This window comes from Pan troglodytes, chromosome 1, assembly GCF_028858775.2.
Source record: "Pan troglodytes isolate AG18354 chromosome 1, NHGRI_mPanTro3-v2.0_pri, whole genome shotgun sequence".
Classification (NCBI taxonomy): Eukaryota; Metazoa; Chordata; class Mammalia; order Primates; family Hominidae; genus Pan; species Pan troglodytes.
Window position 1 is genome coordinate 138640231 of NC_072398.2, and position 19704 is coordinate 138659934.

At 39.4% G+C, this 19704-nt stretch overlaps 1 protein-coding gene across 12 annotated transcripts in view; it reads left to right on the forward strand.

Moving 5' to 3' along the window:
• Positions 1-18599, forward strand: part of EVI5 (ecotropic viral integration site 5) — a 281694-nt gene extending 263095 nt beyond the window's left edge. For 10 of the 12 annotated variants that reach the window (XM_009425371.5, XM_001153700.7, XM_513563.8 and 7 more), the window contains one exon: positions 13344-18599. In XM_009425371.5, the coding sequence (XP_009423646.1) occupies positions 13344-13658 (315 nt within the window). In that variant the 3' untranslated portion in view covers positions 13659-18599. The remainder of the gene's footprint in view (positions 1-13343) is intronic. The other 2 variants (XM_063799583.1, XM_009425383.5) reach the window with 1 other exon arrangement.
• Positions 18600-19704: the final 1105 nt, after the last annotated feature.

Genomic DNA, 19704 nt, shown 5'->3' on the forward strand with positions numbered 1-19704 from the left:
GTAGCTAGGAGTACAGGCGTGTGCCACCTTGCCTGGCTGATTTTTGTGTTTTTAGTAGAGACAGCGTTTCACCACTTTGGCCAGGCTGGTCTTGAACTCCTGACTTCAAGTGATCCACCTGCCTCCACCTCCCAAACTGCTGGGATTACAAGCATGAGCCACCGCACCTGGCCCTAAATACATTCTTGAAACACACATAGCCTCAAACTTTTCTCAAGCAGTTTTGCTATTAGAGCGTTATGGCCATAGGAAAAAAACACTGAACATCTTAATCAGTAGACTTTATCTTGGGGGACAGTCAGAGTTACAGAATAATTAAAAATTAAGTGGAAAATTAAGAGAGTTACTGTATGCCCCTTCAACACCTTCTGCCTTTCTCCTATAATTGACATCCTGCAGTAGCTTAATACATAAGTTACAATTGATGAGCCAACATTGACACATTATTATTAACTGAAGTCCATAGTTTACATTAGGGTTCATTCTTTGTGTTGTACATTCTATATGTTTTGACAAGTGTATAATGACATGTATCCACCATTACAGTAGAATACAAAATGGTTGCACTGCCTAACAATCCCCTGTGTTCCACCTGTTCATCCCTCTTCTCCTTCCTGAACTCCTGCAACCACTGCTTACTGTCTCCATAATTTTTCCTTTTCCAGAATGTCATGTAGTCATAATCATACACTATCTGGCCTTTTTCAGATAAGCTTCTTTTGCTTTGCAATATGCATTTAAAGTTCCTCCATGTCACTCCCCCTAACCCAAACACCCTCATACACTAATATTAAACTGCTTAACAGCTCTTCATTAAACTGCTTAACAGCTCTTCAGACCTACCATGCTCTCTTGCCTCCATATTTTAAGCACATGCTTTCTGTATCTAATTAAGCTTTTCAGATGTGACACCATGTGATAATTTCTAGCTAGAAAGAATAATTGGTGGCTGGGCACGGCGGCTTATGCCTATAATCCCTACACTTTGGGAGGCTGAGGTGGAAGGATCACCTGAGCCCAGGAGTTCAAGACCAGCCTGGGCAACATATCAAGACCTCATCTCTACAAATAATTTAAAAATTAGCTGGGCGTGGTGGCACATGTCTGTGATCTCAGCTGCTCAGAAGGCTGAGGCAGAAGGCTCACTTGAGCCAGGGAGGTGGAGGCTGCAGTGAGCTGTGATAGTGCCACTGCACTCCAACCTGGATGACACAGGGAGACCCCATCTCAAAAAAAACAAAAACAATAATAGGTAAAGATTCCATTGTTCTAGAAGCCAGAACCCTACTCAAAGTCTTGGAAAGGGCCTGCCCTTAAGAAACATATATTTCATTTGTATGTTTGTGTGTGTATACGTTTATATTAAAGCTCCTGGGTTTCCATAGAGATAATCTTCTGAGACCTATCTAAAACTGGGTTGGTATGGATATCTGGTCTAAGAAAAAAGTAAAAATAAATAAAACGGGAACATAATTACAGCAAAACTTTCCTACTGTTCTAATGAGAGCCTGGGTCCGAAAGAAGCAGTAAACTGATGGTATAATAATAGTACCAGCGTCCGATGAGCTAATCATGAAGAATGTTTTTTAAAATGTTGGCAGTGGTACCTAATCATTTTTAATCCACAAATTTCAAACAAATTATTATAAGAATATTCCAAAAGTCAACCTAAAATTACTAACCTAGTCAACAAACATCAAGATACATTAGTGGGATTTTATCAAAATAGCATTGTTGGCCGGGTGCAGTGGCTCACCCCTGTAATCCCAGCACTTTGGGAGGCCAAGACAGGTGAATCACTTGAGTCCAGAAGTTCAAGGCCAGCCTAGCCAATATGGCAAAACCCCATCTTTACTAAAAATACAAAAATTAGCCAAGTATGGTGACGTAGGCCTGTAATCCCAGCTACTCGGGAGGCTGAGCAGGAGAATTGCCTGAACCCAGGAGGCAGAGGTTGCAGTCAGCCAAGATTGTGCCACTGCACTCCAGCCTGGGCAACAGATTGAGACTCTGTCTCAAAAAAAAAAAAAAAAAAAAAAAAAAGGCATTGTCATTGGCACTGATTCTGAACTGACTCATATCTTATTATAACAAAATGTCCCTTGCAACCTACCACACACGCACACCCCGATGTATGTGTCTCTCCTATGGCTGTTGAGTTGTATTAAAAAATACTTAATCTGGCTGGGCGCCAGTGATTCACGCGTGTAATCCCAGCACTTTGGGAGACCAAGGCGGGCAGATCACTTGAGATCAGGAGTTCGAGAGCAGCCTGGCCTACATGGTGAAACCCTGTCTCTACCAAAAATACAAAAATTAGCTGGGTGTGGTGGTGGGCGCCTATAATCCCAGCTACTGAGGAGGCTGAGGCAGGAGAATTGCTTGAGTCTGGGAGGCAGAGAGCTTACAGTAAACTGAGATCACGCCACTGCACTCCAGCCTGGAACACAGTGAGACTTTGTCTAAAAAAAAAAAAAAAGTAGTTAATCTATCAGTGTCTATAAACTAAGACTATATTCCTAAGGGTAGACATGTTATTCCTTAAAGGATATGGCTTGTCACCTGGATATGAAGCTGATCCTTGGAATAAAACTTGAAGATTGACACTTAGTAGGAAGAAGAAAAGAAAAGGTTCTGATGCTGTTTCACTCAAACACACATGTTCTCTCAAGTGTAGACTGTGATTGTTGAGATGTCTAAAATTGGGTGGTGCGCTTCAGTGATGAATCCCACAAAACACCTTAATGGGCCTAGACTTGAAACTAGATGGTGAAGGTGTCTGTAAACCCCAAAGAATAGGTCATATCTTAAAGGTAATATTTACTAGCCTCATGTTTATTTTCATTTTGATTTTTCCCTGCTCTGGTTGGTTGTGTGGCCACATTTAGGCCAGAGTATTTTAAAAATATGACAGTGGACAGTGTGAAAATGGAAGTGATAAATTAACAAGGAATCTTTACATCTAAATTTATTCACCCTTATCAGATTTTCTTAACATGGTCTAATATAGTCAGTTCCCAAATCCAGTTCCTTTAGAGCAGTGTTTGGACCACCGTCTTCAGAATCACCTGGAGTACTTGTTTAAAATACAAACTCCTGGGCCTGTCCTGCTGAATTCATATGTTCGAGAGTAGGGCTCAAGAATCTTTTTTTTTTTTTTTAAATAATAAACCCAGGCAGTTTCTTTTTTTTTTTTTTTAGATGGAGTCTTGCTCTGTCACCCAGGCTGGAGTGCAGTGGCGCTATCTCGGCTCACTGCAACCTCCACCTCCCAAGTTCAAGCAATCCTGCTGCCTCAGCCTCCCAAGTAGCTGGGACTAAGCTGGGACTACAGGCATGCACCACTACACCCAGCTAATTTTTATATTTTTAGTAGAGTCAGGGTTTCACCATGTTGGCCAGGCTGGTCTCGAACTTCTGACCTCAAGTGATCCACCAGCCTCGGCCTCCCAAAGTGCTGGGATTACAAGCGTAAGTCACCATGTCCAGTCACCCAAGCAGTAATTATACATACCAAATTACTGGTGTAGAGAATTAGCAAGTCAGAAGGGTACTCTTAACATCTCTAATATTCTCACAAAAGTAAGGACTCCAGAGCGGCTCGCTGAGTTGAATAGCCAGTGAGAATGTCTCTCTGGTAGTTGTGACTCTTTGCTGATGTTATTTGGAAGATAGCAAATCTAATGAATACCTAAAATACATTATTTTTAAATGTTACAGAAACTAGAAGACATTCATTAGAAAGAAACAAAGATTGTAACATAAACTTGTTTTTACTTATTTTATATACCCGTATTTGAAGATAAAATAATCTGAAGGACTGAATTTGATTATGTAATATATTTTTAAAAAAATATATTAATAAATTTTTTAAAATGTTGAAATATAACTATTTCAACAGGCCAAGGTTGTTATTTTAAAATCCTTTTTCATTTGCTTCCAATTAAATAGTCCGTGGTTGCCAGGGTGAGGGTGAAGGGGGGATGTTAACATGGAAACAAAGTGCATATTTTAATGATTGTTAGAGCTAGGTGATGACAACATGGGGGTTCACTAAATTATTCACTGTATTTTTAAAAAAATATTCCATAATAAAAAGTTAAAGGCCAGGCACCGTGGCTCACATCTATAATTGCAGCACTCTGGGAGTCTGAGGCAGGAGGATTGCTTGAGGCCAGGAGTTCAAGACCAGCCTAGGGAGCATAGACCTTGCTTCTACAAAAAAAGTTAGTCACAGGCTAAGTTCAGTGGCTCATGACTGTAATCCCACCACTTTGGAAGGCTGAGGTGAGGGAATTGCTTGAGGCTAGTAGTTAAAGACCAGCCTGGGCAACAGAGTGAAACCTCATCTCTACAGAAATAAAATAAATACTAGTTAGTGTGGTGGAGTGTTCCTGTATTCCTAGCTACTCAGGACCCTGAGGCAGGAGGATCACTTGAGCCCAGGAGTTCAAAGATGCGGTGAGCTGTGATTGTGTCCTTGCACTCTAGCCTAGGTGACAGTGGGAGACCTTGTCTCATAAATGAATGAATGAATGTTTTAAACTTTTTACTTACCTAACTGACAAAAATGAAAAAGCAAAAAAGTGATGCAAAGTTGTAGGGAAACCAGAACTTTTCAGTGTTGTTGAGGGTGTAAATTCTTTTTTTTTTTTTTTTTTTTTTTTGGAGATGGAGTCTTGCTCTGTCACCCAGGCTGGAGTGCTGTGGCGTGATCTCGGCTAGTGAACCCCCGCCTCCCAGGTTCAAGCAGTTCTGCCTCAGCCTCCCGCGTAGCTGGGATTACAGGTGCCTGCCACCACACCCGGCTGATTTTTGTATTTTTAGTAGAGATGGGGTTTCACCATGTTGGCCAGGCTGGTCTCAAGCTCCTGACCTTGTGATCCTTCTGCCTTGGCCTCCCAAAGTGCTGAGATTACAGGCATGAGCCACCACGCCTGGCAAAGGTATAAATTCTTAGCCACCTTTCTGGAGGACAGCTTAAACATAGAAATCAAAGTTCTGTGTTCAAAGTTCAGTGTTAAAACTCATGCTGTATTTTATATTTCTGGCCATATATCTTAATGAAAGAATAAGACGGCTCTGAAGAACTGTGAGTTCAGAAACTGAGTTCATGGCAGTGCTATTGTGAGGAGATGGAAAGCTAAATTTCCAAACAAAATCAGTTAAGCAGATGATGACATGTTGCTAAATGAGATACCGTGCAGCCAGTAAAAGATTATGACAACAAGAAATGTTTGATATGTTATTAAGTGAAAAAGCAGGTTATTAAACAACATGCGTAATGACCAATCCATTTTTGAAAAGTCAATAAGGTTAGAGAAATTATCTTGAAAGCTATATTAAAATGTTAATGGATTATCTCCGGATTGTGGGTTGTAGAATTGCTTTATTTTCTAAGGTGCCTTTAGTTGAGGTATAGTTTATGTAGTAAATAATAAAACTAAAATTATATGGAAGACCATTTTTTGACAACTTCCAGTAGTTTCTTATGCTGTTAAGCTTTTAAAATGCCCTCAAAAAAAGAAGTCCATGAAATCATTGATAATTTTTTGACACTATTTGATTATTATTTAATGTCAGTCTTTGAATTTTTTTTTTTTTTTTTTTTGAGACGGAGTCTCACTTTGTCGCCCAGGCTAGAGTGAGGTAGCGCAATCTCAGCTCACTGCAACCTCCGCCTTCTGGGTTCAAGTGATTCTCCTGCTTCAGCCTACCAAGTAGCTGGGATCACAGGCACACACCACCACACCTGGCTAATTTTTGTATTTTTAGTAGAGACAGGGTTTCAACATGTTGGCCAGGCTGGTCTCAAACTCCTGACCTCAAGTGATCCATCCGCCTTGGCCTCCCTAAGTGCTGGGATTACAGGCGTGAGCCACAACACCCAGCTGTTAGTCTTTGAATTTTGGATAAAGCATATATTTTATTTCTTCTTTTGAACTGGAGGTTTTAGTTTTTTAATGTTTACATTTATCATACACATAATTTAAAAAGTCAAAGAATAATTAAAAGGCTTTTACAAAAAGAAGCAGTCTTGGCTGGGCAGGGTGGCTTAACGCCTGTAATCTCAGCACTTTGAGAGGCAAAGGTGGGTGGATTGCATGAGCCCAAGAGTTTGAGACCAGGCTGGGCAACATAGCGAAACTCCGTCTGTAAAGAAAATACACAAATTAGCCAGGTGTGGTGGCCCACGCCTGTAGTCCCAGCTACTCGGAAGGCTGTGGTGGGAGGATCACCTGAGCCTGGGAGGTAGAGTCTGCAGTGAGCTGAGATCGTGCCACTGTACTCCAGCCTGGGTGACAGAGTGAGACCCTGTCTCAAAAAAAAAAAAAAAAGAAGAAGAAGCAATCTCATACGTGCTTTTTGCAGGCCAAAGAAGAAGAAGCAATCTCATACTTGCTTTTTGCAGGCCACTATTTTCAAACTAATTTCTTTTTTTTTTTTTTTTAGACAGGGTTATCACCCAGGCTAGAATGCAGTGGTGGTGGGATCATAGCTCACTGCAGCCTTGACCTCCTGTGCTCAAGCAATCCTCCCACCTCAGCTTCCTGAGTAGTTGGGACTACAGGTACACGCCACCACGCCCAGCTAATTTTTGTGTTTTTTGTAGAGACAGGGTCTCACATTGTTGCCCAGGCTAGTCTCATACTCCTAGGCTCAAGTGATTCACCCGCCTTAGCCTCCCAAAGTACTAGGATTACAGATGTGAGCCACCATGCCTGGCCGCTAATTCTTGAGTGTTCAGTTTTGGCATCTTTACATGGGGAAAGATTTATCTCTTTTTCATTCTCCTCACCCCCACCATGAACCCACAGACTTTTTATCCCACCATGCTACTAATGTAATGATTTTTGTTAGATTAATTTACAGGATCTACATCATTAGTTTACATTTACATCATTAGAATTATATAACTGTCACTCACAACAGAACAGCAAGCTTATAGGTGCTTAAGTATGCCTCTTCTCAGGCCTCTCTTCTGGAATGGAGACTGAAGACAGGCCTGGGAAATTTTATTTTTCACAAGTTTCCAAGATGGTGTTATGAGGGGGGTTGGAAAATGATGTTCTTGTTTTTCTGGCTCTACTTTAAAAAAAAAAGCTTTATTAAGATATAACTTACATATTATAATATTTTAAGTGTAAAATTCAATGGGTTTTGCATGTTTGCATAGTTTTGCAACTATATGCACAACTTTTAGAACACCCCAAAAGAAACTGCATGCCTATTTGCGATCACCCCCTTTCTTTTCTCTCCCCCAGTCCTAGGCAGCCACTAATCTACTTTCTGTCTCTATAAGATTTGCCTGTTCTGGACATTTCATATAATGGAATCATATAATATATTGTCTCTTGTGTCTTTCACTTAGCTTTCATATTCTTTTTTTTTTTTTTTTTTTAAAGACAGAGTCTTACTCTGTTGCCCAGGCTGGAGTGCAGTGGCATGATCTCAGCTCACTGCAACCTCTGCCTCTGGGGTTCAAGCAATTCTCATACCTCAGCCTCCCAAGTAGCTGGTATTACAGGCGTGCACCACCACACCCAACTAATTTTTGTATTTTTAGTAGAGACGACGGAGTTTCCCCATGTTGGCCAGGCTGGTCTCGAAGTACCGACCTCAGCTGATCCACCCACCTCAGCCTCCCAAAGTGCTAGGATTACAGTCATGAGCCACTGCACCCGGCCAGCTTAATATTTTTGAAGTTCATCCATATATCGGCACTTCATTCCTTTTTATTGCCAAATAGCATCAGTTGTATGGAAATAGTGTCTTAATGTGAGTGTTTTGCTGGTATACATTTGCCCGAATGATTGCCTTGGTTTTTTCATTTGCTTGGTGTGTTCTTTTATGTGTAACTCTCCTCTAGTGTCACGAAATCTCCTTGTATGTGTTAATCTCCTCTATCCAAACAATTTAGGTGTTCTATGAATTTCATCTTCTTGAAGAAATCTTTCTTCTGACTGCTCCAGTCTCTAGTCTGGGCTGGATGCCTCTAGGTCTCTTGTACAGCTGTCATCTTGGGGACATTTTTCATTACCCTAGGGATTCCCTTTGCCATACTTTTGTACTGGACTTCCTCTTTCTTCCATCAAAGACAAAAGATGCTTTTTTTCCTTGATGTACTTTATTTTGGTGGAGCATATTATCTACTTTCCTGAAAAAATGGTTTATGGGAGATAAATCATAAAAAGGTTTTATTAGATTCTACATCTCATGATTGATCCAAAAGACATTTTAAAAACAAAACAAAAAAAGGCCTTGTAGGTCTTAACTCTTACTTAGCCTCACATTTATTTGATAGTTTGAATGGGTATTTTAAAAATTGAAGATGATTATAAAAATTTTAATGTAGACATTATTTTTTCTCAGAATTTTGAAGGCACTGCTCTGTCTTTTGCAGTTGGAGAGTCTGATGCCATTCTGATTCTTAAATCTTTTATATAAAACATGTTTTTGCTTTTGGCAGGAAGCTTTACCTTTTCTTTCTTTCAAATGTCCTGAAACTTCACTGTGATGTATCATGGTATAGGTCTGCTTTTATCCACTGTCCTGGACACTTGCTAGGCCTTTTCAGTCTCGAAGCTCATGACTTTCAGGTAAGAGAAATTTACGTCTAAGACCTCTTTTTTTTTTTTTAAAGCATCCCTTCTCTCTTAACTGAGTTTTTTCCCGGCTTCTCGGAGATACTATCCTCAAATTCTCTGGTAATATGTGACTCTGCTCAAACTTCAAGACTAGGGAACTAAAGACTGACAGGTGTTTTGAATTCTTGGGTAGGACTTGTTGACCTTCATTGTAGGGTGATCAAACTGAGATCCTTTTTGGGGGAATCCCAGATTCCCTCAGATAGGAGTCTTTTACTAAAAATTACAGAGAGTGCTGGTGCCTCTATTTCCTTAGTGAGTCTCAAAAATACTTCCATGCACATTCAGTGACTTTAAAAAACCCGTGTCTCATTTTACCTGGAAATATAATACTTTTTGTTTTTACTGGCATTTCACAAAAAATTTTTGTTGTTGCTCAGTGTTTGAAGATACTCATGTAGTATGTATTCAAAAATTAGGAAAGACAATGGGCCTCAAAAGCATATGCTTTGCCAGTCATGGTGGTTCACACCTGTAATCCTAGCACTTTGGGAGGCCAAGGCAGGCAGATGGCTTGAGCTCAGGAGTTCAAGACCAGCTGGGCAACAATGGCGAAACCCCGTCTCTACAAAAAATACAAAAGTTTTCCAGGTGTGGTGCCATGCACCTGTAGTCCCAGCTACTTGGGAGGCTGAAGCAGGATGATTGCTCAAGCCCAGGAGGCAGAGGTTGCAATGAACTGAGTTTGCACCACTGCACTCCAGCCTGGGCAACAGTGCCAGACCGTGTCTCCCCCGACCAAAAAAAAAAAAAAAAAAAAAAAAAGCATATAATATTGTATGTGTAATTTTCAAGTGGATAGTTTTTATCAGATTCCTGATTCCCTAATAAGCCCAAAGAGATTTCAAACAAAACCAAAATACAAACAAAAGCCATTGCCTAGAGTAGTGGTCCCTATTCTGAGATGTGCATCAGAGTTATTCAGGCTTTTTAACCATATAGGTCTTTAGCCCCTACCTCTATACCACAAGAAGAAAGTTGCAGAAAAAGTTCATTTAAACAGTTTTCCTTGTGTCAACCATCAGGTGGTAGAATTGGCCCGGAGCAGCTTGGTTGTACTACTGGAAAGATCGCATCCATTTCTACATACCAGACACTAGTCAGATGTTCATAGTTCAGAAGCACTTTTGTCCTAAATAATTAAGAGTTCCATTTCAGCTAAATCAACTTTTTTCTGTCTCAGCCCCATTTTATTTGAACCAGAGGGTCTACCACGGTGATTCTGAGAGTTTAGAGCACTGTCATCCCTTGGTATCTATGGGGGATTGGTTTCAGGATCCCTATGGATACCAAAATCCATGGATGCTCAAGTTCTGTATGTAAAATGATGTAGTGTTTGCATATAACCTACAGACATCCTCCCATATACTTTGAGTCATCTCTAGATTACTTTTAGCACCTAATCCAATGTAAATAGTTGTTATACTGTATTGTTTAGGTGATGATGACAAGAAAAGAGTCGGTACATGTTCAGTATAGAGGAAACCATCCTTTTTTCTCCTAATTATTTTGGACCCACAATTGTTTGAATCCATGAATGTGGGTCCCACTGATACAGAGATCCGACCATATTTCAAAATTTCCTGAGATGCGTGTAAAAAATGTATATTCTGGGATTTCACTTTTCAAAAGGATTCAAAATCCTTGGATCTCAAGAGGGATTCTACGTTTTTGACAGAGATCCTCAGTTCTTATGCAGATGACTAGTGGATTACATTTTGAAATATGCTAATCTCAGTTTGCTACTGATAATACCCATAAGGATTTTTTTCTTTTTTCTTTTGGAGGAAAGGGAGAGTTGGAAAGGTTGATTGTCTGCCTGCTTTTTGTTGTTGCTTAAATATAGTTTGCCCCTGAAAGTCTGGTAATAAGGATAAGCAGTATACCATTTAGATCAGATAGCCAGGACTGCACTTTAGAGGGCCCAGCTGTGGCTTTCTTCTAGCCAAACCCCTTTCCACAGGATGAGGACTCCCAGAAGACATGTCTACCTGAAGTTCATGCAGCCCCTTCTAGAACATATTCTGGGTAGTCAGTACCCTGGAATTCCTTCCCCAAATGCCCACTTCCAGACCTAGTACAGGACTCCTCCCTCATCAGATCCAGTGTGCACACACCTAAGTCTAAGGGACAGATAACCAAGGGATAGCTTCAGTTTTACCAGATAGTCGCTTACCTTCACCATTTTTTCTCTCCACCAATAAATTCCTTTACGTTTGCTATTCCATATTAACAGCTCTCAATGAGATTCCTTTGATGTTGAGGAAATGACCCTTCAACCTATAGTTAATTTTCTATAATTACATCTGATGATGAGGCTGCAGTGTTTTAATTGCAATAAATTTTGTTAGAGCAAAGGAAAGCTGCAGCTTTCCAAACAGTTGGGAAGTTGTGGTTCTTCTGCCATACTCCTCCTTTATAACAGCCAGGAAGAAGGAAGACACATGTTCCATATGATTTCTTCAAAAAGGTCTGGGGGAAAAAGAGAAAGGAAGAGATTAACTGACTTAATTTAACACTTGGAGCTATAAATTGTGTGTTGCAATATGGCGATAGGATGTTGCATCAGAACGTGGCAGTTGTAACAATGCAGTGGGTATCATAACCTTGAGGAGGCCTTTGTGGTGCTATATGCCCTTTTCCTAAAGATTCAACTCCAAGTATAGATCCCTCTGTTCTGCCAAGGAGAATGGTATTATTTAAATTACGTTGTACCTCACTATAAATTTGTCCACTTGGTCTAGGGCACAGGAATATAGTTGAAGGTCTGCTTGGGCCAGACATCATTGTTCTGAGTCCCTGCATCCCTGCTGATTCTTGTTGTCATATACAAGCAGGGAAGTGCTGAGGTTTCTTCACTTCTTCCTGGAAGTCTTTCAGGAAAGCTGGGAGGTATTATGGTGAGGCTGTAATGTCTTTATTCTCAGGACCGTTAGTTTTGAAAGTGTATGTAATATTTCCTGAATATTTCACATTGCCTTTATCTAAAGAATTGAAAGGTTGTGACTAGGAGTTTGTCCCTGAGAAACAAGGATGAGGGTAGGAGACGTGGAGCATATTTTAGCAAGATTCTTAATAGTCAGAGTAGATATTTGGTAGCTAATTCTTGTTTTTGGTTTTGGTTTTTTACTCTTCCACTTTATTGTAGGAGAAAATTCATGGTGCATGAGAGAAATGAAATAAGTGACAGAATGTCAAAATCAAACTTTAAAACATAAACTCTTAAGGGCAGAGCTGATGACTTAATTGTATGTGAGTAGAACTGGTACTATCATGGTTGTGGATTTGGGAGTTTGAGGAAACTTGAGCAAAGAAGTGGCAGATGATGAAAATAAATCAGTTTTAATTCTGATAAAACTGGTTTTGGAAAATGTGGTTTAGATTTAAATGTGGCACAATTTTTTCAATACTAAACTCTAGAATTAGTCAGACTTGCCCACCCAGTAACAGGTAGCTTTTGACCTCCTTAAGCCTCCTTATGTGAGGGTCTTGTACTATAAAACTCCAGGGATTGAGGACTAGAGCCTCATTCTAAAAGATGGGAAGAAAGGGAAAAGAGATGAGTGAGGCATACCATTCCTCTCTCCTCCTCCCCACTAAGAGAAGCCTCACCTTCTCCCCAGGGGGAGTTGGGGAGAGAAGGCAGAAATGTTATACCGGACTGCCACTCCCCCCATGCAGAAGGAAACCTCATGAGTGGGAAGCAGCATTCCTCTCCCACAGTAAGTGACGGTGATATGCTGGCCTTTGGGCTATTATAACAGGATGGAGACTCTTAGCAAAGTTTTAATGATTTATAAATCATTTTCATCATTTACAGAACTATGGAGACATTCTCTCAAGATAGTGTGTGTGATAGTATGGTTTTTAAGTTCATACCTTCTAGAAATACCAGCAAAATATTTACAGATAAACTGATAGGATGTCTGGGGTTTACCTCAAAATTATCCAGGAACAAGAGGTGTGTAATGTAAAAAGATTGTCCATGATGGGTGTTACTTGTTGAAATTAGGTGATGGGTACATGGAGTCCATTATATTATCTCTAGTATAATGAAGATTTAGTTTGAATCTAAACTTTGCTACTAGCTATATATGTCCTTAGCAAGTTACTCTTCCTGAGTCTCCATTTCCTAATCTGTAGAATGAGAAAAGTAAATACTAAAATCTATCACATAGGACGGTTGTTATTATTCAATTAAAGTAAGTTACAGGCCAGGTGTGGTGGCTCACACCTGTAATCCCAACACTTTGGGAGACTGAGGCAGGCAGATTGCTTGAGCCCAGGAGTTTGAGACCAGCCTGGGCAACATGGTGAAACCCCGTGTCTACAAAAAATACAAAAAAATTAGCCAGGCATGGTGACACACGCCTGTAGTCCCAGCTACTCAGGAGGCTGAAGTGGGAGAATCGCTTAAGCCTGGGAGGCAGAGGTTGCAGTGAGCCGAGATCGCACCACTGCACTCCAGCCTGGGTGACAAAGTGAGACTGAGACCTGTCTCAAAAAAAATAAAATAAAAATAATTATAAGCCCATTATATAACACATAGAAGGCACTCAAAAATTAGTAACTATGATTATACCTGTAAATAGAAAAATAATAAGGCACCTTCTTCCTTAAACATGGAATGTTTGCTTTTTGGCGTGTGTGTGTTTCCCCCATTTGACTATATTAACTTGGATTTTGTTTTAACAGCTCAGGTGCCTAAAAGGCCAGAGGGGCTTCTCAGGCCAACCTCCTTTTGATGGAATCCACATTGTCAACCATTTAATAGGAGATGATGAATCATTCCATTCCTCCGATGAAGATTTTATAGATAATTCCTTACAGGAAACTGGTGTTGGTTTTCCTTTGCACGGAAAATCTGGCTCAGTGTCTTTGGACCCCGCAGTGGCAGATGGTAGTGAGAGCGAAACAGAAGACAGTGTGCTGGAGACCAGAGAGAGCAACCAAGTGGTTCAAAAGGAGCGGCCCCCGAGAAGAAGAGAGTCGTATTCAACCACTGTCTGACCATCACTGTGACCTAGACTATGGATTTATTTAAGGGATCAGTTATCATATGATTAGGGCTTTTTGGAAATAATTTGTTTCATATGTACACATATATATATATATTTTACAGTCTTATCTGCCTTTTTATCTTTGCCAAATCTTTACCACTGATTTACCATTGCCATAAAGTAGACTGGTATATGGTTAATGTGTAAAACAAGGTTCTAACAGTATTACTGAATATTAATGTTTCTTGTTTAGAAAATGCAACTATATCTATTTGTGGGAACCATTCTGAAGTTCAAAACTATGGAAAATTGAATTTTCTTCAGAGAAAACTGCTCTTGTGCAATATTTTATGCTCAGTGAGCAAATTGTGTATTTATGTTTATCAATTTGTTGTCAAGGTGGCTGTCTACAGACATTTGACCAAGACATACATCTGATTTACCTTGTGTTTTGTTTTTTTTATTGTTGTTTTTTTTTTTAAGACAGAGATTCAGTCTGTCACCCAGGCTGGAGTGCTGTGGTGTGATCTTAGCTCACTGCAACCTCCGCCTCCCAGGTTCAAGCAATTTTCCTGCCTCAGCCTCCCGAGTACCTGGGACTATATGTGCGCACCACCACGCCTGGCTAATTTTTTGTATTTTTAGTAGAGATGGGGTTTCACCATGTTGGCTGGGCTGGTCTCGAACTCCTAACCTCAAGTGATCCACCTGCCTCAGCCTCCCAAAGTGCTGGGATTACAGGTGTGAGCCACTGCACCCAGCCTACCTTGTCTGTTTGTGTCTGGGAGGTTTTTTTTTTTCTATTTTTATTTTTTCATGAAAATTATTGGTGGGCCACTGAAAGTCCCCACACACAAAGCCTTTATTCTATATAATTTTATAAACACAAATTCATGATTATCTGTTTTGAGAGTTTTAAGTTTTGTTTTAATGTTTAACTTTTATGTGCATATGATGCTTCCATGTGTTGGTTACTAGAGTAGTAGGTTAACTACAGACATACTGTTTTGTTTGTACATATTTATAAATCTGTACCACCTAACATTGAACATCATTTTATATGAAGAACATACATGTTGCAAAATGACTGCTTTCAGCATCTAACAGGACTTCTGTAAATAATAAGTTAAAAGTTAAAAATAAAACACTAATGTTTTAAGAGCTTTAGTATTTTGCTTAGCATTCAATACTAGCAGATTCATAACTGATGCCTGTTCAAAAACACTGTTGGTGGAATCTTTTATTTCATGTGTATGTAACTACTAAATTTTTCATGACTGAAGAGGTTATAGCACATATTAGTTAGTGCTAATATTCTACTGAATATAATTTAAGCAATGGGCTAAGGTCCAAGAAACATAGCAATTATATCTACAAATAATCTATTAACATGATCTTCAGAATCTCTAGTTTTTGTTCTATAGATAAAGCCATAAGAATCCTTTCCTACCAGTTTTTCCTATATCATTTAGATATTATTTCCTAGAAAACAGGATGCCCGTCACTGATAAGTTAGAGAAAACACCCAAATTATACTTGCACTATGGAAAGACGACATGAATATGTTGACTGGGTACTTTCTACTCTCATTTTTGTTAGCCTATGGAAAAAAAAAAAACATTTTGTTAACCTATGGAAAAAGCCTTGGAAGAGAAAAGTAGAATTCAGTATGTATGGAGGCACAGTTTTGCACAGTATGTTGCGTGCGGCAAAAAAAAATTTATGAAATAGAGTAGAAGAGATAAAAGTAGTTTTCTGTCAAAAACTAGGAGTTAAGCCTTCAGGTACGTTGTGGACTACCTTGCTTTCCAGCAAGGTTTTTGTAGCTATTTGCTTGCCTGAGAAATGAAATTGAAAACATACCCCTGCGTGTCTGTCCTTAACACCAGGCTAAATTCTGGTGGTTAAATAACTTATCTGTGGTTACAAGCTAGTAAGTAGCAGAGCCAAGATTTTTTTTAATATAGAGACAGGTGTCTCACTGTGTTGTCCAGGCTGGTCTTGAACTCCTGGCCTCAAGTGGTCCTCCTGCCTCAGCCTCCCAAAGTGTGGGGATTACAGGTGAGAGCTACTGCTCCCAGCAAGAGCCAAGATTTTAACCTAGATCTCCCTAACACCAAAGCTTTTGAAAGGGTTCAGCTGAAGAATTTCTCAATTCTCTGCTTTGTTTTGTTTTTATTTTTGTTTTTTGAGATGAAGTCTCACTCTGTAACCCAGGCTGGACAGTGCAGTGGTACGATCTTGGCTCACTGCAACCTCCACCTCCCGGGTTCAAGCGATTCTCCTGCCTCAGCTCCCAAGTAGCTGGGACTACAGGTGCACGCCACCACAACTGGCTAATTTTTGTATTTTTAGTAGAGATGGGGTTTCGCTATGTTGGCCAGGCTGATCTCAAACTTCTGACCTCAGGTGATCCACCCGCTTTGACCTCCCAAAGTGCTGGGATTACTAGACGTAAGCCACCACACCTGGCAATTCCCTGCTTTTTTGACAACGTAATTTAAATGAATTTGATTTAAATGTTTCCTGAATATATATACAGATAGATAGATGAGTATCAACACTTACAAGCTCTACACAGTCTGTGAGTGTAGATACTACTTACTCGTAGGATTGTCTTGTGCTTTGGGGATTTTTGTTCGGAGTTCTATACTATCAGCCCAGAAAGCTATCAATGTCCAAGTGAAGTGAGATGATGCATGGCCACATTATTGCTTTGACCCTCACATCAAGAAATCTGAATGATCTGGACCAGGGGTCAGCAAAGTGCAGCCTACAAGCTATTGCAGTCAGCTGCCAGTTTTTACTTTTTTAAATAGTTGGGGAAAAAATTCCAAAGACTGATATTTTGTGTCACATGAAAATTATATGAAATTCAAATTGCAGTGTCCATAAGTAAAGTTTTATTGGGGCACACCCATGCTCACCCTTTTAAATATTGCGTATGGCTGCTTTGTGCGACAGTAGCAGAGTTGAGTCATTGCAAGGGAGACCATATGGCCCAGGTAGCCTAAAATATTTATCTGATCCTTTACAGAAAAAGTTTGCTAACCCTTGATAACAGATACTCTAAAATGCAGATTTTTCTTCAATTTAGCTCAGTGGTAGGTCAAATTGTTTGCTTTTGCTATTAAGCTTATGATTTGGAAACGTAAAATTTCATGGTGGATCTTATAGTCAGAACTATTCAAAAGGGAAAACATGCCAGCCATTTTATATGATGAAGTCTCTTATTCCATAGAAAACTGTAGAAAGATATCTGTATCTTTGGAGAAGGAGAAAGAAAGGAAAGAACTCCAGAATCCCATCACTGTTCTTTAAAGCATGCATCACAGACCTTTAAGAGTATGCTTTATTGAGTAAAGGTTATAGTTTGACTTTAAGATAAGAAATTTTCTAGAATCATGTTTGACTTCTAAACGTTGATATTCTTAAGTACCATTTCTGATTAGGAATTAGGTGTTAAAAGAATCATGGTAAGGAAACCTTAATCCGTTGAAACTCTTGTAATTTGGACAACAAAAAACTAGAAATAACCCTCTTTTCTTTGAAGATCTGATTCAAATACACCTTAGAAGAGTTTAAAATCTCCCAGGCCTTTAGGATGCAATAGGATATTATGCCCTGGTTTGACTCCTTTTCATTCAAATTAATGTAAGTATGTTGTTCAAGACTTTGAAGCATTGAACAATGTTCTCTTGATGAATTTTATTTAATTACTGACATTTTGTGATATTTGAATGTTATTAAGTTAAACACTTAGAGTTGAGTATATTCAGGGGAGAAAAGTGAATGAAATGACTCATAATAAGAAAGCTTGCTCCCTTGGGACAGTTACCTTCCTGGTGTCATTGCCATCCTGGGTTGACAAGCTGAGAGTAGAGGATACAAGTGATGTGAATAAAATGGAAATTGCATTGAGTTAATGAAACAGACACTTCTGGATCAAGAAAACACTTCAACAGCCTTTTTAGAAATTGGCACACTCCTATAGTCCCACCTACTCAAGAGGCTGAGGCAGGAGGATCACTAGAGTACAGGAGTTTGGGGCTGTAGTGTGTAATGATCACACCTGTAAAAGAATAACCACTGCAGTCCAACCTGGGCAACATGGCAAGACCCTGTCTCTTTAAAAAAAAAAAAATCCTGGGAAAAGAAATCAAAGATGTAATTTTACACAATTTCTACCCCCACCGTCTTTTTTGTTTTGTTCGTTTGTTTGTTTGTTTGTTTGTTTTTTGGCTAGATACTAGGTATTCAGTGTTTGCTGAGATGTCAGGTTTCTACTAATCAGCCAGTTATTTGGGAAGGAGAAAAACTTTTTCTCAACTCTGAACATGATGCAGCTTGTTAACTCTCCAGATAGTGCCTTTGATTGAAAATAAGGTCTACACCTTTTTAAGTATATTATTTCTGACATCGTAAGAAATAATTTAGTTCCTTATTCTCATTTATCTTTTATATAATGTACTGTAATATTCAGGTTTAAAGTAAAATAAGTATATGAATTATATTTTGGTAAAACTGTTTCATGACCAGCTTGATTAATGTATATTAACATACCAGACATTGACAGTGAACATTTCATGAAATCAGTTATTTACTTACTAAAACAATGAGTTTTAGCTTGAAAGTTACTGCTGCTCTATTATTAACAAAACTAAGTTTTGAAAATTAATTTTAATTCTACTGAAGTTTAATTTCTGGTTAAAGGTATAGTGGATGCTATTTATGATCCAAGTTTTTACATCACATCCATTGATCTGCCTATCCCTTCTTTTTACTCCAAAGAGGAGATGATAGAATAATACATTCAGTATACTACCAAGAAGCAAAGTTATAATGTGTTTCATTTTACTATTGGAATTTTTTATTGTAACATTGTATGATAACCTGAAATGTTTACTTGTGCCTTTTCTTTAAACAATTAAAGTTTTCCATTTTATAAGAATTTCTGTTTCCTTCAGCTTTTCAACTTTAAAAGAGGAGGGGCATCAAAACACTGTTAACAAATGGGTGGGGTGCGGTGGCTCACACCTGTAATCCCAGTACTTTCGGAGGCCGAGGCGGGCAGATCACTTGAGCTCAGAAGTTCGAGAACAGCCTGGCCAACATGGTGAAACCCTGACTCTACTAAAAATACAAAAATTAGCCAGGTGTGGTGGTGCATGCCTGTAGTCACAGCTACTCAGGAGGCTGACGCAGAAGAATCGCTTGAACCCGGGAGGTGGAGGTTGCAGTGAGCCGTGATCACACTACTGCACTCCAGCCTGGGCGACAGAGCAAGACTCCATGTCAAAAATAAAAATAAAAAAGGTTGGCCTGATGTGAAACGTTCATTAGCAAGGTTTGTGCTCCGAAGGTGCAGGGACTACATCCACCTGGTCCACCCACATATTTTTAGTGCTAAACAGAGAATCTGGCACGTGATTGCATTCAGTAAATTTTTTTTTTTTTTTTTTTTTGAGATGGAGTTTCGCTCATGTTGCCCAGGCTGGGGTGCAATGGCAAGATCTCGGCTCACTGCAACCTCCTCCCGGGTTCAAGTGATTCTCCTGCCTCAGCCTCCTGAGTAGCTGGGATTACAAGCATGCGCCATCACACCCGGCAATTTTGTATTTTTAGTAGAGACGGGGTTTCTCCATGTTGGTCAGGCTGGTCTCGAACTCCTGACCTCAGGTGATCCGCCCGCCTCGGCCTCCCAAAGTGCTGGGATTTCAGTCGTGAGCCACCACGCCCGGCCCAGTAAATATTTTTTAATTTAATGAAAGACCATCTTTAGTGAAAGATGTCTAGGTTTGTTTCCTTCAGGAACATGGTAATTTTTTGGAAATATCAATAGCAGTATTTTCATCTCACATTGTACTTTAGGTTATTAATTAGCAACTAATTCAATAAATACGTTCAATTATATATAATTTGAGTACACATATAGCTACTCTCATAAAAGGAAAGTTATACCTTCTGCATCTTTATCACAATGTTAATGTCATTTAGTTCACAAGCAAGAGCTTACTGTATATTCTGCTTTATTCCCAACAGGAATTAAGGTACGT